General features: G+C 38.3%; 1 protein-coding gene across 4 annotated transcripts; it reads left to right on the top strand.

Moving 5' to 3' along the window:
* The first annotated feature begins 4 nt into the window (after positions 1–4).
* agpat5 (1-acylglycerol-3-phosphate O-acyltransferase 5 (lysophosphatidic acid acyltransferase, epsilon)) lies at positions 5–27,407 on the top strand. 4 transcript variants are annotated; one of them, XM_088351102.1, is made up of 11 exons: positions 5–762; positions 5,246–5,315; positions 5,397–5,512; positions 5,588–5,677; positions 6,837–6,927; positions 9,126–9,287; positions 10,727–10,850; positions 25,356–25,438; positions 25,505–25,606; positions 26,859–26,946; positions 27,069–27,407. In XM_088351102.1, the coding sequence occupies exons 1-11, from the start codon at positions 544–546 to the stop codon at positions 27,109–27,111; spliced, it is 1,188 nt and encodes a 395-aa protein (XP_088207228.1). In that variant the 5' UTR covers positions 5–543; the 3' UTR covers positions 27,112–27,407. The 4 variants fall into 4 exon arrangements, with proteins under 4 accessions (XP_088207228.1, XP_088207229.1, XP_088207231.1 ...); XM_088351103.1 differs by lacking the exons at positions 25,356–25,438; positions 25,505–25,606; positions 26,859–26,946; positions 27,069–27,407 and adding an exon at positions 18,984–22,223; XM_088351105.1 differs by lacking the exons at positions 5–762; positions 5,246–5,315; positions 5,397–5,512; ... (2 more) ...; positions 9,126–9,287; positions 10,727–10,850 and adding an exon at positions 24,152–24,229.
* The last annotated feature ends 270 nt before the right edge of the window (positions 27,408–27,677 follow it).

The following is a 27,677-nucleotide window of genomic DNA, read 5'->3' as shown; positions in this document are numbered from 1 at the left end:
GACGTACGGAAGTGTGTATGACATTTGCTTTACAAGCTAGGTCTCAACAGCTAACCGATAAGAGGGAATAACCACTTTTTATTAATTGTATTTATATACTAATAATATACTCTAAACCAACACATAGTCTGTTGCTACTTTCTGATTATAATGCATCATTTTTAATGTAGTGTTTTACTTGTTATCACTAGTTTTTTAGTTAATTGAGTAAGCTAACGGTTTGGACTAACTTATACGGACGTCCCACTCGTACTTTGGAGTTTTCGTCTTGGCACCAGAACGTTAAATATTTAAATTCAAATAACTCATTATGTGTCGTTCATTACAATGGATAAGTAATTTAAATAATTAATACCCGGCTCGATTGAGTGAGTCATGTACACAAGGTTAAAGTTAGCTTTAGCCTGCCACCTTACATGATTGAGTGTAATGTTGATTGGTGCGGGCAGGTGTGTTTTACTAAGTAGACCAGAGGAGGGTGTGAGCGTAAGAAAACATCAGGGACTTTTAATTTTGTGAAGTGGATTGTGAAACGGCAACAACATGCTCCTCTCCCTGGTCGTGCACACGTACTCGCTGCGGTACTGGTTTCCGGCTACAGTCATGCTGGGCACAGCTCCGGCTTACTGGCTGTGGTGGGGTGCATGGCGCCTACTTTCCATTTTTTTACCTGCCAGGCTGTACCACAAGTTAGACGACAGACTGTACTGCATCTACCAGAGCATGGTGCTCTTCTTCTTTGAGAACTACACGGGAGTGGAGGCGAGTATAAGCAAATGTGGTGGGAAATGAATATATTACATTTGAATTTGATGATGTGATTGTTGCATTCTTAGTCAAAAAGATAAAACCAGATAATCCAGTTGAGGAGGTTTACATTCCTCTGCAGTTTGTGGTCTGCAACCACACCTTTCCATGGAACCCCTGTCAGGTTTTTATTTCACCTTTTGAGGAGATCAAGTCAAGTCTCATTAGACCGTCGTGAGACAGGTTAGTTTTACCCTACTGATGATGTGTTACCGCAATAGCAATCCTGCTCAGTACGAGAGGAACCACAGGTTCAGACATTTGGTTTGGGCGCCTGGCTGGGGAGCCAATGGCGCGAGGCTACCATCTGCGGGCTTATGACTGAACGCCTCTAAGTCAGAATCCCGCCTAGATGCGATGATACCGTGGCGCCGAGGGCCTTGAGATGTTGCACCGACAGGCATGGCTGGAGTGCCAGCCGCTCAGAGCACTGCCTTTCCGATACTGGGCTAGGGAGAGCCCGGTTGATGGGAGCCCCCTTTCCAATGAACAGCTCACCACATGTTGTGGAGACCCGGGTGCTAAATAACTTGTAAACGACCTGTATCGCCCTTAATCATAAAATGCCTCAAAGGACTGCACAGGTTACAATTACACCATCTCCTGATCCTAAACCAACATGCGGGCAACTAAAAACTGAACGTCAGCACGAGGAAAATAAGAAACCTTCAGAAGGGGCCTCACAAGTGGTCATCCCCCTTCCAGGATGACAAGGGTGCAATAGATTTAGCATTGGGCATTTGCACACAAACCAAAGTGAACCCCAATGAAAGAAATCAATCGGTAATATGTTGAAATTTGTCCAGAAAGTGCATGACAGCAACAACGCATCTCTGCCGGCTGGTCGATGCAGACGTTGAGTTGAACCAAGGTCATGGTTTAGGGATAATTTCTTATTGCATTATTGCCCCTCATTTCTTCACTGTGTGTATATGGCTTTTTATCTTGGCTCCGCACAAAAACATCAACCAAAAGTAGAAAGAAAACACAATATTTGCCGTCAATCAGTTTTACAATACAAAAATATCATACATCGCAACCTAAGGCAATAGCTTGCTTTATTAATGATTGCCATTTGCCTTATTAAGCAATAATGAACTGTACAAACACACCTCACAACTATTAACTGACAGCTAGACAGATTCTGTTGAATAAAAACAAAGATAATTGTGTAAACAAGTTTATTTGTGTACCAATTAAACAACACAAACAATTATTTCTGAATCTTAATTGTTTCCCCACTTGCAGTAAATTCAGTGTTGCTTATTATACGTAGCAGATTAAAATCAGTCTAACAAAATAATGTTTTTTCAAACTTATTGTTTTTCCTCTACAAAGATTGTTGTATACAATTTGAAATGGTCAAGCAAATGTATGAACTCTGAGGAAAGCATATTAGTTGACGGGTATGCAGTCCTTTAATACAATTGCGTGTGTGTGTTGGTTTGTGGAAACAAAATATTTGCACACAAACCGCAATCATTTACATAATCATGAGCCTAAAGTGTCCCATTACAAATTATCATACAGGCAAGTCATATTCAAATATCAAAAGAAAAACAAAACCACAAAAAAAAAAAATTGAGGCCTGCAATTATACTGCTAACATCCCATACTCAAACAAACTATCAATTTTCTTTGACATATTTATAAAACATATTCATAGTGCTACATATGTTTTTAGTTGATATTATTTAGGGACATTTTAATATCATCATCTAATTAATGTCATAAATTCATACCTGTTCGAGTGGCACAATTGCTTTTCATTGTTTGCTTTAATTTTGGACTTGAATATTATGGATTCCCTTTGGATATTGAGTGTCAACGCTGTAGAGAAACCACTGCTGTATATGTGTTGGAAGTTTATGATTACTTGCTTTATATACCAATAATAGAGATTTAAGTTTAACGGTATCAAGTTTGATCACACTTGACTTTAAAATTGAGTTTTGTGTGCATGTTCTTTTACACAGCATTAGGCATAATCGTAACCGCTTTCTTTTGTAGTTAAAGAAGCGCTTCTACATTGCTTCTATATGTACAGTATTTCCCCAAATCTTCCTACAATACTGTTCCTGTAAAATTTGCCTAAAATCTCAATCCAAGAGGTACCCAAAGTAAATCAAATGCTGTTCTTAAACATCCATCCATCCATCCATTATCTGCACCGCTTATCCTCAGTAGGGTCGCGGGGGTGCTGGAGCCCATCCCAGCTATCTTTGGGCAGTGCGTAGGGGACACCCCGAAATGGTTGCCAACCAGTCGCAGGGCACACAGAGACAGACAACTCAAGCTCAGCTCATTCACACTTTGGGACAATTTGGACCGGCCAGTTAACCTGACATGCAGTTTGGAGAATATGGACAGTTTTGGTCTCTTTTGAAAAGTAACACTGAACTAACTAAAATAATCATTGCAATTGCTAGTAACATTGAGTAATCTGAGTTGGAACACACAGATATGGATGGTCTTTTATTCTCGCCAATCACATGGCTGCAAAAGAGTTTAGCATGTACATCTTAGCTGCAAAAAAGGTGGGGCAATAGCTCGAAGCCCTAACTAGTTCTGTGTCAAATTAGATCACAACCTGAAAAACTAAAGATTGTATTTTACTATTTTTTCTAATGGTATGTTCAGACACTTCCAAAAGTGGCCATTTGGAGACTTACCAATTCAGAACCCATAAAACTTTGCTCAATTTTTAGACACTGTGAAAGAGTTGAAAATGTTTAGAGGGGTTAAACTAGGCAAGATGAGGGAACTGTACGATACATGAATATTTTTGGTAGAAGAATGTCCTTTCTAATTTGGATTGTATACTATTTGTTGTATAAATATTTGTGTGTGTGTGCACTCGAGCTCTCATAGACCTTTTAGCCATCATGTTTTTCAACTCCTAGAAGTCTCATGAAGTTAGGAAACCAGAAGAGGTGAAAGATGGATGTAGCAATGTTACACTCAAAGATACCATCCCTATTAATTCAGAATTGTGAAAAAGGAAAAACAAACAAGAATTAAAGGGCTGGGTTGGTGGATCTGGTCCAGTTTGCCAGTCCATGTTCCTTCATCAGAGCCAAAGTTTCAGAGATCAGTGTCTATCGTCAAAAATTGAAATACAAATCATTGTGAGATTAACCACAGACACCAGTCGTTGTGTTAAAAAAAAATTGCGTTTTGAAGGGGAATTAAGTTTGGTAGGTGCTGGTATTGTGGATGTGTTAAGATCCCAATAAACCCTTATTGAAAGTGTGAGGCGCTGTGGCCCAGGACCTTGCAGCTTTCAAAAATCTCAAAATTTAAATGACTCATTAGGACACATATTTTAGGACTTGATCTATGAGCCCTAGTAGTATCAATTTAGATTTGTAGTCTGTATCAAATAGATAGACCTATATATGTGCTAGTCAGAGTTTTGCAACCAACTTTAGTTTTCCTAGCAGGAATATGGATGTCTCCAACAGCAGAGTCCCGTGGAGCCAATTAAAATAATTTTGACAAATCCTCTATTCTTTTCCTCCCACTCGGCCGCATCCTCACTTGACTTGCAGCCATTTACACTCGCTTGTTAGACATTTTCAACGAAACGTACATTCATTAATTATCCATCTGCTTGACCTCAAGAGTGTTCCGAAGCCCTGATTTGGAACATGGGATACTGGTGGACTGTTTTCCAGCCAAATTTAAGAAATATATGACAAAAGCTCATGGATAAAAACACTTGGGCACAGGCAAACATGCAATCCCCACACTAGGACTCGTTGCTGGAATTTAACCTTGGCTCTCTGAATTGTGTGCTGGATTTGCTAAATAACTACCCAGTCCTAGAAAACAATTTTTTGCCAGTACTCCTTTGTGGTCACATATAAAAATAACCGTAGTCACTCAGAAAAACTACTTCAAACCAAAAAAGCAGTCAAAAATGTTTGGAAAAGCACTAAAATGTATTTTTACTTTTTTTTCTTCACTTTTGTAAATGTGAGGGAAATGTACAAACAAAACACCAGAAACTCAAAACTGTGACTGAATAGCTAATCACATATATGTGCACTGCTTACAAGTGTTCAATTGACTAGTAGCCGGTAGTTAGGAATTTTAATGTATTATTGCTGACAGCTCCTTTTTGTCAAAGAGCCAAAGAAGATGGGCACCTATGCACAATAATTATACATGCAAATCAAAGCTGATCAATATTAACTATTTAGGAGCTATATAAATCTAATGAGAATTGTGGAAAAATGTTCAACAACACAAAATAAAATCACTGAGCGGCACTAAATATTCAGTCGTCCAGGGGTTTAATGGTTAATAACCCTGAGGAAAAAATACTCTAGCGATGTTGGATTGTTATGCTTTATTATGTCGGCCTGCTTACTTCAGAATAGCTTTCGGTAAGAATCATAACAAATGCTAATGTGCACTATATTTTCCATCCCAGATCATCATATATGGAGATATACCAAAAACTAAAGAGAATGTGATCTATATGTCCAATCATCAGTGTACAGGTAAACCTCATATCCACCAGCAACCTTAAACATAACTTAACGTGGTGCACAAGTGAAGGCAAATCAGAATCTCTTTTGTAGCGGATTGGATCATTGCGGACATGTTGGCAATCAGGCAGAGCGCCCTTGGGCATGTCAGGTATGTTCTAAAAGATGGACTCAAGTGGCTTCCTCTCTACGGATGGTATTTCTCTCAGGTAATGCTCCCATTCAAGCGTTTTAATATAAGGGTTGTGCGCAATAGGCATATTGATTTTTTTTTTGTTTGTCAGCATGGAGGAATCTACGTAAAACGAAGTGCCAAGTTTAATGAACAAGCTATGAAGAAGAAGCTTGTTTCTCAGAATCAATCAGGAGCACCAGTGAGTAGGTTGTGTCTGAAATTGAACGTCTGTGTCAGGGATGTCAAACTCAGTTTAGCTCTGGGGCTGGATCCAGACTTTCTGTTCTGAAGCGGGCCAGATTAGTAAAAGAATGTTCAGTGAAAATGTTAGTTGTTTTTCAGTAATATGCTTGATAATTCAGCCTTCTTTAGTGACCCCAACTACATATTATTATCACGGATGACAAGCGATCTCTAAACACAACACATTTATTCACAAACAATGGGAAAAAGATTTTCATGTTTGGCATTGAATGTGAATGCATTTTCACACCTAAACCTACTCACCACACTATACAAACTCAACACTACCCTCTAGCGTCTGGAGAGAGCATTTGGTTTGCATTTATGTAAAAAAAATCATAACTTTAATGGAAAAGACATGGATTTGCTTCTTTTTTTTTTTTATACACTCAGAAATTCATTGCAGGCCGGAATATATTAGCCAATGGGCCGTAACCAGTCTTCGGGCCCTGTGTTTGACATTCCTGGTCTATATTGTCAACACATCGATTTTTGCTGCACTATTGTTTAGTGTCTTGTTCTGTTACAAATTACTTCACTGAAACCATATGTCAAATTGTCACCTAATGCGGTTTCTGAATAATGATGGCGATATACAAGATTGGGGGTGTTATTTTCACAAGTAGTTCCTGCATGTTGCTGTTCGTCAATCTAGCTCTTTTAATATTTAGATTCATTTCAAATATTGTACATGTTAAATAAAATTACCAATTGTTGGACCTAGCAGAATAAATGCACCTTTTTTTGTGCTAGTGAAATTATCACCGTTTGTATAGAAAAGCTTTTAGCTTGATGAATGTCTGCCTGTAAAGGTCCCATGGGCTAAATGGTTTTCATTTTAGTGTTATTGCTCTGGGCATTATAATACTTTTTTTCTCCTCAGGCATGAATGGGTTATGTGTGTATCAGAGTGTTGGTGTGGATGTTTGTGTCAGTGGGTTATGGTACAAATCAATTGCCCTAGAGACCATAATGGACATTTAGAGCTCGAGCAATGCTAATTTTTCAGCTTTTTTTCCCTCGCTTTTTATATATATATATATATATATTTTTTCTCTTTGACGCAATTTTTAAGAGTGAAAAGGGAAAACGTTTAACATGTTTGCTTCCCACAGATGTACCTCGTCATCTTCCCGGAAGGAACACGCTATAATCCCGACCTCAAGAATGTTATCGCCGACAGCCAGGCCTTTTCTGCTAAAGAAGGTACCGACTTGACAGCTAGTTGCAACGTGTGCACTGCTGCTTTTAAACTGCTGATTTAAGCTTTTGAGTCATTGGCACATTCATTTGTTTGACCGACAAGTTGGAGATTTTATTGTTTAATACAAGCTGTTATTGAAAAGTGGACATAACAATTTATTCGTTTTTTTTTGTGTTCATACTGCAATCCAAAACGTTAATATTTGTGCTGTATTTTTTGGACTAAAGCGTACTGAATTACAAGGCGCACCTTTTTGAAAAAATAAAATAAATTAATTAATAAAAAAAAAGCCCCACTGGACTATTGGCGACATTAAAAAAAACCAACCTACTGTTCTGGCTAAGGTTGCATAAAAAAACATTAGAAAACAATGGAAACACAATTTACAGGACATAAGCCATTATTATAAAATTGTGTTTCACCACTAAACTAGATTCATTATTGTCTAAGTCTTTTCGGTTTTTAATATTGGACCCCCGCAACGGAGAGTTATTTTGACTCATTCCTCTCTGTTAATTTTGACTATTAATAACTGTTTACCTCAGGGATCTCCAACAAGGTCCACATGGGAACCAGGTCGCCCCACCAAGAACACCTGAGTAGCTCTTGTACTGGTTCTTAAAATAGCTCACCAGTGATGGGTCTCATTGATTTAAAAAAATAAATAAATAAATTTGATTTCTAACTGGCATGAGAAATGGTTGACATGATCAGTGCCCTAAAAACAATGTTTTAATGGTTGACTGTGCTTATTTAAACCCTCTGATCATTACAACTTGATAAGATAACATTGTAACAACATAGTTATAACATAAGGTGCTATTTTGGAAATATATTTCAAACTGGGAGCCCTTTGCGCGAATCTGTAACAAAAAAAGTAGCGCCCTGGTTTAAAAAGGTTGACGACCCTGTGTTTACATCATTGTCACTATCAGCCAACCATGTGTCATTAGATATCCACACCCTTTAGGGTAGATCTACCTTTGTAACAGAGGAGATTTAATAAAAAGAAAGGCCTTGAGGGATTTTAGTGTCTAAAAAAAACTACAAACTTAGCAGTGTCATTCATTGTAATTATGCATTTCCAAGTTTATTCACCATATTTTCCGGCCTAAAAGACGCACTGGATTATTAGGCGCACTTGCAAATTTCTGGCAAATTTCAGATTTTTATGTGCGCCTTATAGTTAGGAAAATTCAGTAATATGCAATTTATAGATTGGTTATTGAATGCATGTAAATATGCTGATGGTGTGTTTACCAATGACAGTAAATTTAATCATCAATTACAGTAAAGACAATAACATAAATTTAATTCTATTTGCTTTGTGTTTTGAAACTGTTTCATGTTTTGTAGCCTTTCGGTTATACATTTTTTTACTCCTCTTGTTTGATGAAGCACAGAGGTCATGTGCAACGCACTCTGCTAATATAAAGTGTATCTCTGAGCCGCAGCTTTCATGTTTCCTCCTACCATTAATCCGACTCGGGCACATGAGCTGACGGGCACATGACATTATCTGTTGTTAGTGGGGTATTACAGTGAAGATGAGTGCGCCACTATCACATTGCTTAGTATCGACATTTTGGTTTAAGCAGATTCATTCACTTACTGTGCACTCGGGCCACTATTCTTAAAAAAACGTTTTTGGGAGAGTGCAGAACACATTGTTGGTTTGTTTAGGAAAAACATTCAAGTGCAACATCCAGCAGTGGTTAAAACCTTTCTCGGAATCCCGTATTTAATAATTGAGAACTGAAATGTGTTGGATGCTGTATTAAATATTAAAGAGGAAATGTGTGGTATGAATTTGGACCATCTGTTTGAACCATCTAATTGCATACTCTGTACAGAGGCAACTTAATTCGTAAATGGCTGATGAGCATCGTATACATGTCCGCATACGAACTGCTTTCTGTCGGGAATTGTCAAGAAATGAGTATTTAGATATCCATTCTTATCTTTTTACATAATTTTCTCTCCCTATTTATCAACAACAATTACGATACATAAATGTAAACACTGCACTACATTTAAGTTGAACTGTTAATAATAAATACTTATTAATCAATTTATTAAAAAACAATACCAATCTGATTAATGAGCACCACTGGCCTAGTCGTATAATATTCTCTTTTGGTCCAGTATTAGACTATTTTACACAATTTTGAAAATAGTTGTATTTATTCATTTTCTTTAGGGTTGGCTGTATTGCAACACACATTAACTCCCAGAATGAAAGCTTCCCAAATCGCCCTTGAGACCATGAGGAGCCACTTGGATGCAGTGTATGACGTCACGGTGGCCTACGAGGGAACGCTTGGCCCTGACCACCAAAGAAAACCAGCACCTTCAATGCCAGGTACAGTGTGTTATTAGTCGATTTCATCTTTCGTTATGTATTAAATCAACTTGGACGTGATAATTTGTAACCCTTTTTTTGATAATTGGACAACTTGGAGCCTTGGATTGGTTGACCAATTATGTCTTCCATAATATTTTCTCCGTAACTGCATGACACCTCAAATTGTGGCGTTCCTTGAAATATGGGTTTTTAAAAGATGCACAATCTTTTTTATAGCCAATCCTAAATCTTAAGGGGAAAAAAGGATGCCAAGCTTTAATCAGTGTACCAACAATCAAACTGATTGTTTCACAATTGATGTGGCAATGTTCAACATTCTAACAAGGCCCTCAGGAATTAAACACAAAGCAAAAATGACAGAATGCTATTCGGTGGCTCTCTGCCTGAAAACAACACGACACTGTTCTGGATTTTTTCCTTATTGATCTAAGAAGTCATTCAGCATGTTCTGCAGCAGTGTTTGGAAAAACAAACTAAAGGAAAGCATCCCTTTATCGTCCGGGCTGATGAACATGTCAAGCATGAAGAAGAATAGCCTTTTGCTTTTGGTTTCAACACAATTTCCCCTATTGACTATCGCGATTAGTTTTCGGATACAATTGGATGCTATGGAAACTGGAAGTTAAAATTCTCAGGGGTTTGGTGTGCAGCCTTGAACTTTCACATATGGCTCATCACTTCTGGTGTTTTCTTTGTCTTATTTGATTTATATCACATTATTTGAATTGCACCTGAAAATGTAAATGTACTTAGAATACGTTGTTGTTTTTCAGCATGTGGGTCAACCTATATTAAAATGTACTGGGTGCGTCTTACAATCAAGTGCGCTCTATAGTCCGAATTTTACGGTACTTACAATCCTTCCTCTGAAGAGTACAACATTAAAAATATGCGTATATTCCACATTCGTTGAAATGATTTTAGAAAAGAATCCAACTGTGAGTTACATTCTTTGGATGTTGACTGCAACTGTTGAAGAGGCAGCAATTTTAAAATAGTTCAATAATCCTGGTCATATTTTAGATTAAAGTTCTTTTGTGAAGGGGTCTCGTTTAACACAGTCAGATACATCTCACATCTGATCTTGTAGGTTTTTTGTGCTTACTCTATTACATTTGTTCCCCTTTGATCCAAAGGGAGTTTTCAGTTTTAGATAGAACTTGCCCCTCTTTTTAATTGTGAAGAGCCGAGTTTCTTTGTCCTTCGATTATGCTTTCCCAGGTGACAAGTGTCTTGTTGGAGAGATGTGATTGAATAGAAGTCTTCTTCAGTTAGGCTAATCCAACTTTGATTGCCCTTCCTTCACAGCTGGCAGCACCACAAACCATACGGCGTGCTTAAGCAGACGACTTACTTTTTACGTGCTGCTTTGCTGAAATTCTCTTCCTATTTTTATTTAGTCCCATCATTGTTTTTACGGATTTTTGTGTTTGCAGAATTTCTGTGCAAAGAATGTCCTCGAGTCCACATCCATTTTGAGCGAGTGGATGTCAGGGAAATCCCTTCTGAGCCGCTCTTCTTCCGCAGGTGGCTGCATGAACGCTTTGAAATCAAGGACCGGTGAGTGCACGTTCAGCAAATCCAATCAATAAGCAAACTACCAGTTGGTTGTCTTGTTGGTATGATCCCTTGTTGGAGCACCCTGCTCAAATGAGGTTACTCCGTTAACCCACACACAACACAGTCAGAACATGCTACATGTGGCAAATGAATGCACTCTTATGAATAAGAACCTTTGTATTAGAGCTGCAACTAAAAACTTTTTTGATAGTCGACTACTCACCCATTATATAAATGATTAGTTGAATAATTGCCTAATCATTTTCTAACTTCCATATATGTGGCAAATGTTAATAAACACAAGAAAATAGGTACAATGAAAAATGCATCTTTTACTAAAGGGTGAAGTGCTTTCTTTGAGATATCCTTAAAAAGTTTAACCCCTTAACTTTCCTGTAAAACTCGCCCAAAATCCTAATACAAGACGTACAAATTAAACAGAATGCTGTTCTTGAACCGTTTGGAGAATATTGACCGTGTTTGTCTCTTTTGATAGTTAACACTCTAAGGTATTCCCAAAATAAATGAATCACTGCAAGTGATACCAAATTTGAGTAATCCTATTTGGAACACACATCGATTTTTTATTATTATTATTTTTATTTTTTTCATTATTCTCGCCTGAATTATTTTTTTTTAATCACATGCCCGCAAAAGAGTGTAGCATGGGCATCTTAGCTGGAAAACAACTGGGACAATGCTAGAAAGCCTTACCTGGTCAAATTTGATAACAATCTTAAAAACTAAACATTGTATTATACACATTTTTCTAAAGGTGTGTCAAAGAGTTTTCAAAACTGACCATTTGGAGTCGACCAGTTTATAACCCTACATACTTAGCAACCGTGTATTATACTTTGGCCAATTATTAGGCAATGTGAAAGAGTTGTAAATGTTTTACTTGTCTTTGCAGAAGTCAATCTATGATTGTGCACACTTGCGTGTGATAGTCACATGTAAAAATGGATCCTGGGTTGCATTTACGCACGTTCATTTTGCCTGATTTCAATTCAGCCCATATAATTATGTTTGGAATTAAGTAGATCATGACGTTTTTTTCTTCAATACAGGCCCTAAAAGGTTGTGACAGGTTAAGGACTATGAAAAAAATGCAATTGGCCGAGAGTGGTGTCAATCAAGGAATGTGATATCGCGCGCATGGTCCTGGTTCTCTTTTATTGTAGGATGAAATGGTGAAAGTAAGAAAAGGACTGTTTCAAATACGGTGCAAATGCCAAGCCCCAAAAAGATGAAAAAGGAAGAGTTTATTTGAGCGCATATAAGAATTTTAAATACTTTCATGCGCGACAAAAGGGTAAATTCAACCAGAAGATGGCATCAGCAAGTAGAATATTTTTAAAGTAACATACAACACCTTTGAACATTCATACAGTAATGAAATGGAAAAAAAAAAAACTCCCACTCTGCTTGCTCAGGAAAGACATAAATTGGTGAATAAACCTCTATTTTTAGGGCCACGCAAATAAATAATACATTAAAATCATTTTTGATCACTGTAAACCAAGATGCGCCACATTACTAACAGTAAATTAAACAAATATGATGTCCATTTTGTGAAGTACATTCAATGGTCAACAGCGATGTCTGTATCCAAAAGTACTTGTCAATTCTCAACAGTTTATAATCAAACGGTTTTAACAACTAACGTTTGTTCTTTGGACTGCATGCTTTCAAATACATTTGTCAGGCATAGTTTGACGTATACGCTCTTTTAAAGAAAAATATACGCGTTCGGTGGTACCTCTTCTTACTTATTGAATTTATTCTGGGAGTAGCTTTCTAACCTGATAACTTCGTACGTAGAGACGCATTTTGAATGTAAATGGGCACGAGAGGCACATGATGTAAAAAAAACAAAGAATTAAGGAAATAATAAAAAAAATAAATTTACCTTTTTGCCTCATGTTTCTTGAGAAACTGATTCAATGACGTTTGCTTTCGCCGTTTTTTTACAATCTGTCGGAAATGCGTGAGGTAACTACAAATTCCAAGACTTTATGGAATTTGCGAATATGTCTTTAATCTGGGCTGATTGAATGATTGCTGCGTCCTATTCTTGACCCTCTCTTGGCGGTCCCTCTCCTCGTCCCTTTGAATTGTGACGATGACACGAAGAGTATGCTGGGAGCATGCATGAGCACTGGGTTGCCAGGCAGATCTTAAGCGATGGCCCCTTTGTTTACGTTCAGGAAAGTTTTTGAGCGTACTGTATTTTTGATTTCGTATCCTAAAACGCCTTTGTAACTAGAGGCAATATTTTCCCCTTCAGATATTTTGTAACCTAAAACCTCATAACATTCATAAGTAGAGGTACCCTTTAAAGATGTAAAATGCATGTCTTTAAAACTGTATTTCCTTGAACTTTACTTGAATCTTACTGAGGCGCGTCAGACTCTGTTAGTCAAGTCATTTTTATTTGTATAGCCCTTAATCACAAAGCGTCTCAAAGGGCTGCACAGGTTATTGCACAGACTATTAATGTAGACTATTATTACACCATCCCCTGATCTGAAACTAACATGAGGGCAAGGAAAAACTCAAAAACCTCAACATGAGGAAAATGAAGAAACTTTGAGAAGGGACCGCACATGTGATAATCCCCCCTTTCTGAAAGATATGAGGAAGCAAGTCCATGCATGATTTTGTATAGTACCAACAGAACCTTAAAATCAAATCTTAAGCTAATAGGGAGCCAATGCAGGTCAGCTAAAATCGAGGTAATGTGGTCAAACTTTCTTGTCCTTATTAAAAGCCTCGCTGCAGCATTTTGTACCAGCTGAAGGCTCTTGATTTTGGACTTCGGGAGACCGGAGAGTAGTGCATTACAGTAATCGAGACTGGAGGTAACAAACGTGTGAATTATAATCTCCGCATCCGACTGAGACAGTATAGGACGAATTTTAGCAATGTTGCGAAGATGAAAGAAAGCGGTTCGAGTAATTTTCTTCACATGTGTTTGAAAGGACAGATCGTGGTCAAATATGACACCTAAATTTTTAACTGAGTCACTCTGTGTGATGTGACATTTGTCAATGTTCACAGCAGTTTTTGAGAGTAAGTCCCGGCATTTAGATAATAATAATAATAATAATTATTTGGACCAATAACTAACATTTCGGTCTTTTCAGAGTTAAGACGCAAGAAATTGAGTAACATCCACTCTTGGTCAACTGTCCAACGTGCTCTTTAGATGTTCGTGTGTCCAAATCTACTGCCAATAGGCGCAAGGTCTACTTTATAAACTTTGCAAGTAGTCTATTCTCCTTATCCTGGCTAAAATGCTCCCAGACTTAAAAAGTTTTTGTAAGAGTAGTTAATGTTGATGCTATTTCTGTATGTTCATGTTACCACTCTAAACAGAAACCCTATTGGCCAATGCGCATGTGAGACTCAGCAGAGATTATATTCATGTAGAGATGCCTGGCTCTGTTGGGAAAAACGTGTCCGGACACGGTTGTCGACAGTGAAATTGATTGAAGACTATTTCATTCATTGATTTTTGTAGACAACTTCGATTAATCATTGAAGACCTACTTTCTATATGTTAGTTATGACAAATAAGATACAATGCTAAGTTGTTGTTTGTTACAACAGAAAAACAAAACTAAAAATGACCACATTCTGTAAGTTATCTACAAGGACTTACATTTTTAATGATTTATTTGGGTTTTCAGTCAGAATTAAAAAAAAAAAGCTCCTCACTGACATAAAGTATTTGGTATATGGATGAAAAAAGGTATTGCTCTTTAAATAAAAAAGTATTAAATGATTTCCATGTTCACACATAGAACTGCTGAACTACAGTGCAGCATCTGTCAAATGTAAAATTTGAAGCACATCATTTGAAGTGCTGAAGGACTTGACCGTGTCGGCATCTATGATGACCTGGTACAAATTGTGGGGAATTTTGCCTTAGAGGCATGGCCAGAGTGTCTCATCTTCTTCTACTTCAAAGTACTTTATGCTTGCACCTCTTTAAGAAAGCTATCTTAACATTCTGCTAAGGTGCTGCTGTGACAGACAAAGGACTTAAAGGGAAATCATTAGTGTGCTTCAAGGTTTGAAGCACAAATGGCTTCAGCTTTCCTCACCCACTTTTTTTTATTTCATTGTTCTGCACAAATTAAATCAACTCTTGGGGATAAAGTGTGTGTCAATCCAGTCATCCATTGATTTATAGTGTATGTGTTTAAAACAAGTTATCTATGCAGCAATTTTATTTTTAAGTATTTTTTTTAAACTTAAAATATCTCCATATAAGCTCATGAGCGCCTAGCTCACTATTCCAAATCTTTAAGCAAATCTACTAATTTTGGAGACATTTGTTTTGTTTATTGTTGTTTTTTTCAAATGATTTCCCCCTGACTTAGACTTTTTTTTTTGGGGGGGGGGGGGGGGGGGTAAATAAAAAAACTTCCTGACTTAGTCTGATTAGAACTGGGTGGTCTCTATAAATGTTACATTCCCCTGCCCAATCAGGTGTTTTAAGACATGTCACACACTCTGACCAAGGCTCCTGTGAAACTGTCAGCAAGGTAAAAAGTTTTCTAACATTTTGTCCCGAGTTAAATTGGCCTGAGTTAATCTATTGTAGACAAAATGAGGGAGGCTGCGGTAGCTGGACTTGAACCCTGAACCGCCGCACCATGGGGCTGCGCGCTAACCACCCAGCCTTGCACGCAACTAGTTTTATGTAATTGACGTAATTTTTTGCCAAAGGTCCATGGTTCGAGACCAGGTGGAAACATGTCGGCCTGAAGAGGGATGGGCATCCACAGGCTGTACTTGCCCGAAATAGACCATAGGAAACGGTGTCCCTACAACCCTAGTTGTTAAGGGGTTCCAACCAACTGTGTTTGTGTAGTGCAGTCGTTAGCATATTCGCCTAACACGCCAAAGTTCCCTGGTTCGTAGCCGGGTAAAAACATTGGTTGGCCTTAAGAGGGATGGGCGCCACCAGGCTGTACTTGCCCAAGACCCACCAAAGGAAATGGTGCCCCTACAACCCTAGTGGTTATGGGTCCACCCAACAAACTATATGTTGGAGATAACAAATTCTGACCTGTAATACTAGTGTTTCCCCTTAATAGAAATATTCTGGAAGGCCGCCAGGGCTAAATGGTCCCGCCAGAGTCTTATGAACTTGTATTATGAACAGACACAATAATATTTTAAAATATTTATAAATATGAAGTTAATCAAAACAACTTTTTGATTTCTTATTATATAAATGGTCACAAACCCCATGGTTTGTATTTGTGCTACACATCTCTGTCAGTCGGAAGGAATCTTGGTCAGTCATTCCATCCCCACGTGCCAAAGCGCGCACTTTGTGTTTGTCCTGCCCCATTTATGCTGTGATTAGATGGTTGGGTAAACTTTGATATTGATGATAGTCACGTTTTTCCCAAGTTGAAAGTATTTTAACTCTTTCCGACCAAAAAAAAAGGTTTATCGCCAAGCGTTCTGCACAAAAAACCTGGCCAGCGCCACGTCACACTGCCGGTTCTTTCAGCAGAGCATAAAATCATGGCGCTGCTATTGCAAGCAACAGGAAAAAAATTGTTGCGAGAAAAAACTATGTCCACAAGACATAGGCCCTAACTGTAGCTCATAAGTCGCGTGTTACAATATCCACCTGATATTCATCGAAGAAGAACCAGCATCCTGTCATAGCAGCAATCACAAAAGCAGCGGTCCTGATGTTTAATACTGTACTGTAATTTATCGAATCACGATATCAGTGTTACTTTTTATTAAATCGAAAACCCATATCGGTAATTTGGTCTATTTACTCGCCAATACAATACCTTAAAATAGTGCAGCATCAGCATCGAAACAAGTCCAGTTATTTTTAGTTTATATAGATAATGAGGTGTTTTTTTGCATTTAACTCTTTTTACCATGCTTTATAGGTCAAGTCAAGTCATTTTTATTTGTATAGCCCTTAATCACAATTGGTCTCTAAGGGCTTCACAAGTTATTACATATAAGAAGTTTAGGTTATTCGTATGCTATAGAGTAGAAGTGAGTTTTAAGCTTAGATTTAAACATTTCTACTGAGGTTGCAGATCGGATCTCAGGGGGAAGAGCATTCCACAACACCGGTGCCCGGATGGAGAACGCTCTCGAACCAGCGGAACACTTCTTGGCTCTTGGGATCACCAGGAGACCGGCGCTCTCGGAACGAAGGCTTCGGGCCGGGACATAGGGGGAGATCAGATCTGAAAGATATGAGGGGGAAAGTCCATGTATGATTTTGTATAGTAATAGGAGAACCTTAAAATCGCATCTTAGGCTAACAGGGAGCCAATGCAGGTTAGCTAAAATTGGAGTGATGTGATCGTACTTTTTTGTCCTTGTTAAAAGCCTCGCTGCAGCATTTTGTACCAGCTGGAGAGTCTGGTCATCGGAAGACCGGAAAGTAGTGCATTACAGTAGTCGAGACGGGAGGTAACAAACGCGTGAATTATGATTTCCGCATCCGACTGAGAAAGTATAGGACGAATTTTAGTAATGTTACGGAGATGGAAGAAAGCGGTTCTAGTAATTTTCTTCACATGTGTTTGAAAGGACAGATCGGGGTCGAAAATGACACCTAAATTTTTAAGTGAGTCGCTCTATGTGATGTGGCAATTGTCTATGTTCACAGCGGTTTTAGAGAATAAGTCACGGGACTTAGATGGACCAATAACTAACATTTCAGTCTTTTCAGAGTTAAGACGCAGGAAATTGAGTGACATCCACTCTTTTATCTCAGTGAGGCAGGCCTCCAAATTTCCACAGTTTAGTGTGGCAGATTCCTCCATCGGGAGATAGAGTTAAGTGTCATCTGCGTAGCAATGGAAACTGATATTATACTTGCGAATAATATCACCTAGTGTAAGCATATAAATGCTGAAGAGAAGGGGGCCAAGCACTGAACCCTGCGGAACACCACAAGTAACACTAAATGGCTTAGATGTCAATTCGCCATATTTAACGCAGTGTGTCCTATCTGAGAGGTAGGATTGGAACCATAATAGGACGTTTCCTGAGAGACCAATCAATTTTTCCAACCGTTCTAGCAAGATATTATGGCCCACTGTGTCAAATGCAGCACTAAGGTCCAGCAGCAGCAAAAGTGATGATGCGCCCGAGTCCATTGCCCGTAGGAGATCATTGGTTACCTTAATCAGAGCTGTCTCAGTAGAGTGGTTAGCCCTGAATCCTGATTGCATTGAATCAAAGAGATTGTTCTCGGACATGAAAACATTTAGCTGCTGTGCCACTACTTTTTCAAGTATTTTAGAAAGAAACGGTAGGTTTGACTCATGCAGAGGGCAGGTGGGAATTGTTTGCTGTGTCATTGCGTTTTATAATTAGTTCATTTATGATTTAAGAGTTTGCAAGGGCACACATTCATCATAGCTTTAGCTTCTTGAATTTACTCAAAAATGCACCAGATCAATATGTTTGAATAGAAAATGTACCTCATTTTCTAATGGGGCAACAGGTGCCCAGAGCCCTCTATATTGTCCACCTCCTCACGTCTTGCAAAAGTCTATGGAAAACACTGTATTGATTAACCTAGGTTAAACCAATTTCTATTTGCTAAAATATTCATGCACTAATTGTGCGACACCGCAGCAAGGTGGAAAAAAATGATTTGCAAGTATGCTCTGGTTAAAATCCCCATTCCTGCTTTTGACAGCACGTTGTCTGTTAATGTGCACCCGCCATCAATTGGCTGGCCAGAGACAAGAAGTATCCTTGCTCCCCACCAAAATCTCAAGTCCTTAATGAGGATAATGGATGAAACACTGGAGAAAATGGATGGCTGAGCCTGAAAGAAACCAGATGACGGAGAACAAAAGTATTATTGTGAATAGTTTGCTGCATAGTAACTAGACATTCAATCATTTATGCATATTAGATAGATTGGTGCGTCTCGGAAGATTTTATCAACCGGTTTCCTGATTTCCTGTGAATAATGCATGCATCATAATCACAAGGTGTGCGAATAGCGCCAGTTCAATATAATGATTAGAAGCTATTTTGAAGTCTCTAGTTGCGTCCTTCTTTTGTGTACGGTTAGAAGTATTCCTCAGAGACGTGTGTCTCTTTTCAAAGGCTCCTGGCGACTTTCTACCAGCGTGACGACGGAGGCAAACTATGCAGCTTCCCCGGGGAGGGCAGATGCTCGCCGCTGGGACTTTCCAAAACACTTCCGGCCGTGCTCGTCTTGGGGGGCCTGACGCTACCTCTACTGCTGACTGACACCGGCAGAAAAGTCTACTGGAGGACCTGGGTGTATGGGACTCTTCTTGGTTGGTTGTGGGTCAATCTGCTTCCTTAACATGCGGCCCAAAGACGAGCAAAAGCAGTGCCATGTTTAAGTATTACCGCACATGGAGCGGAATACGGCGATATGTAACAGTATAAACACGCACCACACCGCGCGTGCCATACTGTGCCGAGCCCATGCTGTGAATTATTCGTCTCGTGCTACCACCCCCCGTTATCAGGTATTGGGGAAACAAAAGAGGATTTCTAAGGAATAAAAAGTTTCTCAGACGAGCTTAAAATAGTCTCTTAACCAACTCCTCCCCCGTGTATCCTCGCATGCTCCCCAGAAATTGGCCAATTTTTCCCCGTGACGGTTTATCTCCGAGCGAAATCAAACGGAATCAATTCTTTGAACAGATTTTTTTCTGAAGATTAGATTTCTGTATTCCGGATGCAAAGTGCCACATTCTTAATTTGCACTGAGTTTCTTGTGCTCTTCTTGTTGACTGTCTTGGTGGAACTTCCAAAGTCCAACACCATCTGTTCTTTGTCACAGTTAACTCATATGTCAATATCCGTGCCAGAAAACTTTTTAAGTGTATTATTTTATACACACACACATATATATATATATATATATATATATATAATGTAAAGTGTTAAAGGAATTATAATTTAAAGGTTACAAAAAAAGCCTAGTTGGACAAGTGAAAACATGCAGAGGTAATTGAAAGGTGGTGATGAAGTGTTCTTTTAGTCTGCTCTGCAAAACGAATTAGTATATTTGACATTTTCTCTTTTCTCCAGGCACTTTGACTTCTATTTTTCCCAAAGCATACTTATTGTGAATTTTGCAATTGACCTAATTTTACTCTTGCACAATTATGACGGAAATGTTTGTCGCCATGCCTCGTGATTGACAGGTAACCTATTCAGTATGATTATATGGAATAGGCACCAAAGTTAATGGATTGATACGCCGGTCAACTTTGGGAGTTCCACCAGACACTCAAATTGATGAATGCAATATAATTGCACTGCAGTCCGCAGTTTTAGAGTGGGTTGCTTCAGCCTCCAACTTGCTGCACTTTATAGTACAGTAGACCCCCGGGATAAAACCTTTGTCCAGCCTGAGGTTGAGATCACAAGGCGAAACTGCTGTATAGCGGGGGTTAGAAACCATTGGTATCCAATGCCTTACGTACCCCATCAAAAACATTAAAACAACAAAAAAGTAGTACAGCACTTATGTTTGATATACAGTTATATGATTGAATAGTAGTACTGTATAAAAAATATATACAATACATGTAAATGAAAAATGACTATTTACCTGTGGTGTGATGTGACTTGAGATGGTCGAGTAGAGTAGAAAGTGGATGCTGAGGGGGAGAAGACTGCAGATTAAAATTAAAATAGATTTTCAAACGTACACTTGCAAGGATTATCGTGCAATCAGAGGATTTCCTTGATTTAATCACCTTTTTAAAATGATAGTTCTGATCATTGATAGGTTTCAGCCATCCAACTAGTAAAGCAGTTTGTGTGCCCTCTTTGTCCATCCATCCATCCATTCTCTGCACGGCTCATCCTCAGTAGGGTTGCGGGGGTGCTGGAGCCCATCCCACCAATCTCCGGGCAGTGGGCAGGGGACACCCTGAACTAGTTGCTAGCCAGTCGCAGGGCATCCCCTCTTTCTTGATAATTACAAGCTTACTTTCCATTCTTATCATTTTTTTGCTCCTCCTTTTAGCATCACTTCAATCCTTGGATCCAAAGCGAATAAATACAGTAGAAATTTACAGTATTGTATTGCAAAGTATTTAAGAATGAGATTCTGAACTTAATGAAGTAAGTCAAGTCAAGTCATTTTTATTTGTATAGCCCTTAATCACAAAGAGTCTCAAAGGGCTGACGTTAGTAAGAGAAAGGCATTGTGGGAGGTAGTTCAATCAATAGCAGATCTCTATTTTCATGATGCTGTGATGCAAACTAATAGCAGAGCAGCATTTTATGACTTCAACTTGCGCATGTAAACGGCAAAGTTTGAACTTTTTTGTGTTTTTGGTCATGATTTTTTTTTTATGTTATATACAGGTAGTTGGAAAGACACCAGAAAGAGGGTTTGAAAAAGCATTTTATTCCACCACGTAAAGTTAAAAATTTTAAAGGTCTTGGACACTGTATCCTGGGGTCTACTGTACAGCTTAAGTCCAGATGAACGTGGCAAAAAAGAAATTGAAAATTATATGCGATTTATTTTATAGATGGTAAATGCATTTTGAGAAATGTGTAATATCCCTATTAGGGAACAAACAACTCTTTCCCTCTTCGCTGTACTAAAAATTCAGCTTTAAATTAAAATACTTGTGATGATCAATAAATATGGCAATGAAGTGTTTTATGTTAGGCAATACATTAACAATGCCAGCCTTTTGGCAGTATAATTTGCTTAAATCCATATTGCTTTTATACTCTTAAATGTTGTCTCTGTTACTCCTCCCATGAAGAGATCTACCTTGCTTAAACAACTGACAGAAGGAAAAAAGGTTATAAAGCCATGCAAAATCAAAGCCATCTGTATTATACTCTATACACGTCTGTATTGTGAGAAGCACTGTTTGTGGATTGTCTTATGTTTACTGTGTCTCCTTTTCCCACAATTCACCTTTGCACATTTGCAGTCTCGCACTAAGTCAGAGGTCTATTTTAAGACGCATTTGCATTTTTTTACACTGTACTGCAATTACCTCTCTCAGTTGTGTTCCTATATGACATTTTCAGTCACAGGTTTTCTAAGAGGTTCGATCCCGTCGGGAATCGTTTTTCTGTCTAGAGCATTTAAAAAATGCCAAGTCTTTGCGCAAACATTGTGCCTTCTCTTTGGAGGAGCAGGTTCTCGGAGAAATCGGCGGCTCTTTGCAGTGTCGAGTGCCACAGAGGAGATCAGCAGCCCTGTGCGCTCGCACCCAACACTCGACGTGGCTTATTTTTCCTCTATGAGTTACAGGTTGAGACTAAATGCAAATTTGATGTAAACGTGGGTATACAGTATGAGTGGAATAAAGTTATTTTCTTTGGAAAGAGTATCTTTGTGTTGTGCTGTGTGTGAACATGTCATGAACATAAATGCAAAAGTGCCAGATGGTCACCTTTTTATTTTTTTTTGTGCTCATTTTCGAAATGCCCATCTGAGCTGGATGGACTGATGAGTGTTTCTGCCCCCTGAAGACACTCTGTTAAATGCACCATTTCACCATGCTTCATTACCGTTCCCATTATGTTTTGTTTGCGACATCCTTTATTTTAGTCCAGGTTGGAATTATTCTTGGGGGGCAGTACGCCCATTTCTTGGGTTTTGGTCCCAACTGCTTTCAATGGGTAAGGAATTTGCCTGTTTTTGTCTGTGGGGTTTGTCCTACAAACTAGATTTATTGAATCAACTAAATCATAGGTGGGCAAACTATGGTCCGCTGGCCACATTTTTAATCGGCCCACCAAACTGAAATGGTAATACAGGGTGTTCCAAAGACTTTGACCCTGTTCTAAATGCTTATATCTCGGAATCTACTCAACAGATATTCTTTCATTTATTATCTGCACCGCTTATCCTCAGTAGGGTCGCGGGGGTGCTGGAGCCCATCCCAACTGTCTTCGGGCAGTGGGCAGGGGACACCCATAACTGGTTGTCAGCCAGTCGCAAGGCACACAGGCACAGACAATTTACGCGCTCATTCACACCTAGGGACAATTTGGACCATCCGATTAACCTAACATGCATGTTTGGAATGTGGGAGGAAACCGGAGTGCCCGGAGGAAACCCATGCAAGCACGTTGAGAATATGCAATCTCCACACAGGAAGGTTCGAGCTCAGGACCTCAGATCTGCCGCAAACGCGCTAACCACTGCGCCCCGTGCTGCCCCAACAGACATTAATGACTGAACTAAATTCGCTTAATGTTGAAGGTAATGAGTTTTATTGGTTAATTTCACAAAAAAAGGGTACAAATATTTGTTTTTTTGAGAGATTTTGATAAATATGCAATAAGTGCACCACCTGAGACAACACACAAGTTGGTATTCAAGCCCGTTCCGACCTCACTGTAGCATGTCCTCCAGTTTATTATTTCAGAACTATTTTTTTATATTTTCTCTTCACACCTTTCCTCAAGGCCTTGAACAAGCTGCAGTCCGTAAACTTTAAATCATATTTTCCGCAGATCTGGGTCTCCTTACTTTGTCTTCTAACACTCTTCCAATGAGCTTCTCCATGGTCTCTGTTGATATTGAATGCCGTCCTGGCGTTTTAGGTTTACATATTCGCCCTCTTTCTTGAATTTTATGGTCCTAATTTGTTGTGTGGGTACCTTTTTTGCAAAAGTTGTGAATAAGGCAAACTGCGCTGTCATCGGTGAGTGAGTACGAGCGTACTTTTAACACACAAAATGCCTTTTCTCTTGGAGTGAACGACATTTCTGAACCTGAAAAGACAAAAATGCCAAGCATTACACACAAAAGCTTGAAACGTTTTTACACAAGCTGTAAAAATTTGAGGTCATTTCAACGAAAATTGTTAGTTATTGGCCATGAATTGAGGTCAAACATTTTGGAACAATTTGTATTTATAATGGGAAAATAAAGTACTACTAATAAAATGTCATTTTGATACAACTTATGTGTTCACTGTTCCTTTGTTTAGGTTCACCATCCAAGAGCTACTTTTTTAAGCTGAATAGCGCGAAAGGCTATCAGTTTGATCAGCATTTCTAAGCTAATGTTTTACTTTGTTATTACAAGGTTGTAATTATGGTTTAGATGTCTCCGTCATTCACTAAAACATCATGCCATTCATAATCAAATGAACGAGAACATCACAATGACCTATCACTGGTGAGCTATTTTCAGAACCAGTCCATGGGATTCTCAGGTGATCATGGGGAGCTACCTGTGGCTCGCGGGCACCACTTTAGTGACCCCTGTCTAGCAATTATCAAACGCAGCTGGACTTTAAAAAAAAAGGAGGCGGGCAAAAAAGGGGCTCAACGTCAACTCCGGCTTTAAATCCTATCTTCATATATACATTTTAAAGGTTAGTGTAAGATAAAATATTTGGTAATCCGTTTAGGATCACGGGTAGTTGAATCCTATATCCTTGCAGAACTGGTTAAATCCGTTCTGCACACAAATGGTTAAAGGTTAGAATCTGGTTTAACCACTATAGTCTCGGTTACTACAGAAACTTTTTAGCAGCAAATATCTGCTCCAAATGTTTTATTTTCAATAGTTTTAATTAAGTTTTTGTTTGCTTGGAACCATTCAAAAAAGTCCAACAGTATAAAATGTTATCTATTTTACAAACAAAATATATTTCAAGTACTGTAAGTCGAAAAGTCCACATGACCAAAATATTATTCCTGTTTTCTTTGTTCACTTGGTCTATGAATCCTTTGAGAAGGTTTAGCCAATGATTCCACTCTTTCAATTACATAATGAACGAAAACAACAGAAAATACATACCTGTTTCGCAGACGTCTTGATTTCCATACTTTTTGGGGGCATTTGAACGTTACATAGTCCATACAGCGCATGCGTACTTTTGAAACACTTGAACAAGGAAGTCTAGTCGAGGAGGAGATTTTTCCTAGACTTTTACGTCGTTTTAACGCCAGGTATGTGCCCATAACGTGTTAAAATGTACTTTGAAACATAGAACTTTCCAGTTGTCGAATTTAAATTAAATATTGTAAAGACAATCTCCGTTTATTGAACGTATTGATTGTGGTGGCGTAATTTTCAATCAACACTGACATCTAGTGGCCATTTAAGAAAGTGGCACTACGAAAAACAAGTAGGGCAGTAAAAATCACTGTGGGACAGTCATTATAAACTTTGTAGGGCAGGGGCAATGTTAACAGAAATCCAAAAACCTTCTCGTATTTATGGTTTGGTAAACCTTTCACAAAAATCTCCTAGATGAAGATATATATACATAACAAAAAGTAATAGAATACCATTTCCTGTTCTGCCATTGATAACAATGTAGTGTGTATTGTTTACGTAATTAGACGTGCCACTCCAGGATGCAAATGCAATAAAATACTCGAATAACATTAATAAAATACACTAAAGAAGATAAGCGATATTGCCCTACCCTCTTTCCTAATATGTTGCGTGTTTGCACCTATTTAAAGGAATTCATACAACTGTTTTTGCAGATCTTCAATGGCCATTGACTGGATTGGATACAGCTATGCTGCGGCCATCTTTCTGGGCGGATATATGGGATACAAAAGAAAAGGTTGAGAGTATTAAACTGTAAAATTTAACAAAGTAAACATTAGTCATCATTGTGTTTCTTTTCCAGCCAGCGTCATGTCTTTGATGGCCGGCCTGGTCTTTGGCGGATTGTCTGCTTATGGTGCTTACAATATCTCTAACAGATCTTCTGACATCAAGATGTCACTGTGTAAGTATAAGGTCGGAAAAGTACTTGCACACTTATTCAAGTACATTTAACACCCAGGATATGACCTTAATCAGTTTTGAGGTGTGTCTCGGAAAAAGTAACACAAAGTGGGGCATAGAAACATGTTTTTTAGCTAATGCCTTCCAACCCCCCGGTATTTCAGAAAAAAACATCAAAATACAAAGGCAAAATCGGTGACGTATAAACCTTTATTTTTACAATTACTAAAGAATACTCTTTATTATACATTAAAACTAAAGAAAAAAATATATTTTTACGGCCGCAAGAATTTGTTTAATAAATAAAAAGTACTGTTTACTGAACTTGTAAACATTTATTGATTTTTTTCAATACCTGCTCTCAGGGACTGTTTAGCCAATCAGAATGCAGAATGCATGATGAAAAACCGTGATGCAGCTATGGCGATGGATTACTGCATACTAAGGAGTACTTATGGGTAATATACATGCACATGATTAAATGATATTTTATATGAATAAATACGTGAAGGAGAATACAATTTTATTACCTTTGGTGGGACTTGACTTGAGCTGGTCAAGCGTAGCGATTCATGTACCTTCTTCATATTTATGGATTATACAAGCGCCGTTTCAATGGTCATCATTTTTTGTCTCCCCTTAGCATCACTGTAATTCTTGGACCAATAGCAAATAAATACAGTCCCAAAAAATACAGTATTTTATTGCTCCCTCGCAAAGTCTATTCGAATCACAAATCTGAACTCAATGAAGAACGAGGAAGGCATTGTAGGAAGGTGCCTGTATTTTTATGATCCTGTGACGCGAACCGTAAACGACTGGCATTCTATATGACATCGACTAACAGCAGGCAAGCACAATTTGAATTTTCTACACTTATGGGCACTTAAAATAATTTGTCATTGATGTCGTATAGTGGGGAAAATGCTGTAAAGAGAGGCCGAAAAAAAGCATCTTATCCCACACAGTCAAGTAAAAACGTCACAAGGCGAGGACATCATATTATTGTGGTCTTCTGTAGTTATTTGGGCAAAATAAAACAAATGTACATACAGTATTAGTTATATTGATTATTAGTATTGCAGGAGACACGTTTTCAAGTCTTCGTCGAGTTTAACGGCAGTTAGCATCCATCAATTGAGTGCATTACCGCCCCCCCATTATTTCTGATATTTGTCTCTATTCCACTCCTCATTATACAAGTCAGTCATGGAGGATTTCGAGTTAATTTTCCCCCATTTATATTGTTTCAGTCGCTTCTGGGATCCTTGCTGTGGTGATGGGAACAAGGTACAAAGAGACAGGAAAAATGATTCCAGCTGGAATAATGACGATATTAAGGTCAGGATTTAACATTGATATGTTCTATTGAACACACTATAAAAAGTTGTCTAACTGGGACCAAGTTTCACACACATATAGTGTTTGTTTCATTGTGGGTGTGTTTTTTCCCCTTCCTGCAGTTTTTTGATGGTGTTTCGGCTTTTGCTCCTGATGGTGGTGTGACAGTGAAGATTTGGATGAGCCATCTCACTTGATTCAGGGTTTTTTTAAATACTCTTTGTTTTTTACCACAGTATTTAGGTCATAAATCTAAATGTTAACCACTTGAATTCCCAAAACTCTGGATTGTTTCGCAAGTTTCGAAAACAAGTCTGTGTGGAGATATTGTGCAGAGGAGGGCAAACTACACCCTGTTGGCCACATGCGGCTTTTGAAAACAGCAAATGATGAGAATACGATATTATGTATCAAATGTTTAAAAACATTACTACTAATAAAAATATGGTGATTTGCTGCTAGTCTTGTCCCCAGTTTCCCCAACATTCAAACAGTTGGCCATATTTTCCTTTACTTGCCATTTTTGTTATTTTCTATTTTTCATTCATTTTGTTTACCAAGATATTTAATGCAAAAAACACTTCTGAGCAATTTAATTTTGAGATTTTCAATGCATATCATCAAATTGAACGCTTAAAAAGCAACATTATATATTACTTTGCATTGATTCTGAGTGTTTCAAAACCAGTTTGATTTAATGGTCTATTTAAAGACAAAAAAATAAGAATAAA

This window comes from Urocampus carinirostris, chromosome 13 (genome assembly GCF_059441175.1).
Source record: "Urocampus carinirostris isolate Australia breed hairy pipefish chromosome 13, RoL_Ucar_1.0, whole genome shotgun sequence".
Classification (NCBI taxonomy): domain Eukaryota; kingdom Metazoa; phylum Chordata; class Actinopteri; order Syngnathiformes; family Syngnathidae; genus Urocampus; species Urocampus carinirostris.
The sequence above is the reverse complement of the archived record's forward strand: the minus strand, read 5'-3'. Positions and strand labels throughout refer to the sequence as shown.

What these genes read in the sequence shown, in the direction of transcription:
- agpat5 (XM_088351102.1), top strand. Translation starts at nt 544, where the DNA reads ATGCTCCTCTCCCTGGTCGTGCACACGTACTCGCTGCGGTACTGGTTT. An exon ending in GTCCAATCATCAGTGTACAG is followed by an intron (nt 5,316 to 5,396) that starts GTAAACCTCATA and finishes TCTCTTTTGTAG; the next exon opens with CGGATTGGATCATTGCGGAC. An exon ending in TGACATCAAGATGTCACTGT is followed by an intron (nt 25,607 to 26,858) that starts GTAAGTATAAGG and finishes ATATTGTTTCAG; the next exon opens with TCGCTTCTGGGATCCTTGCT.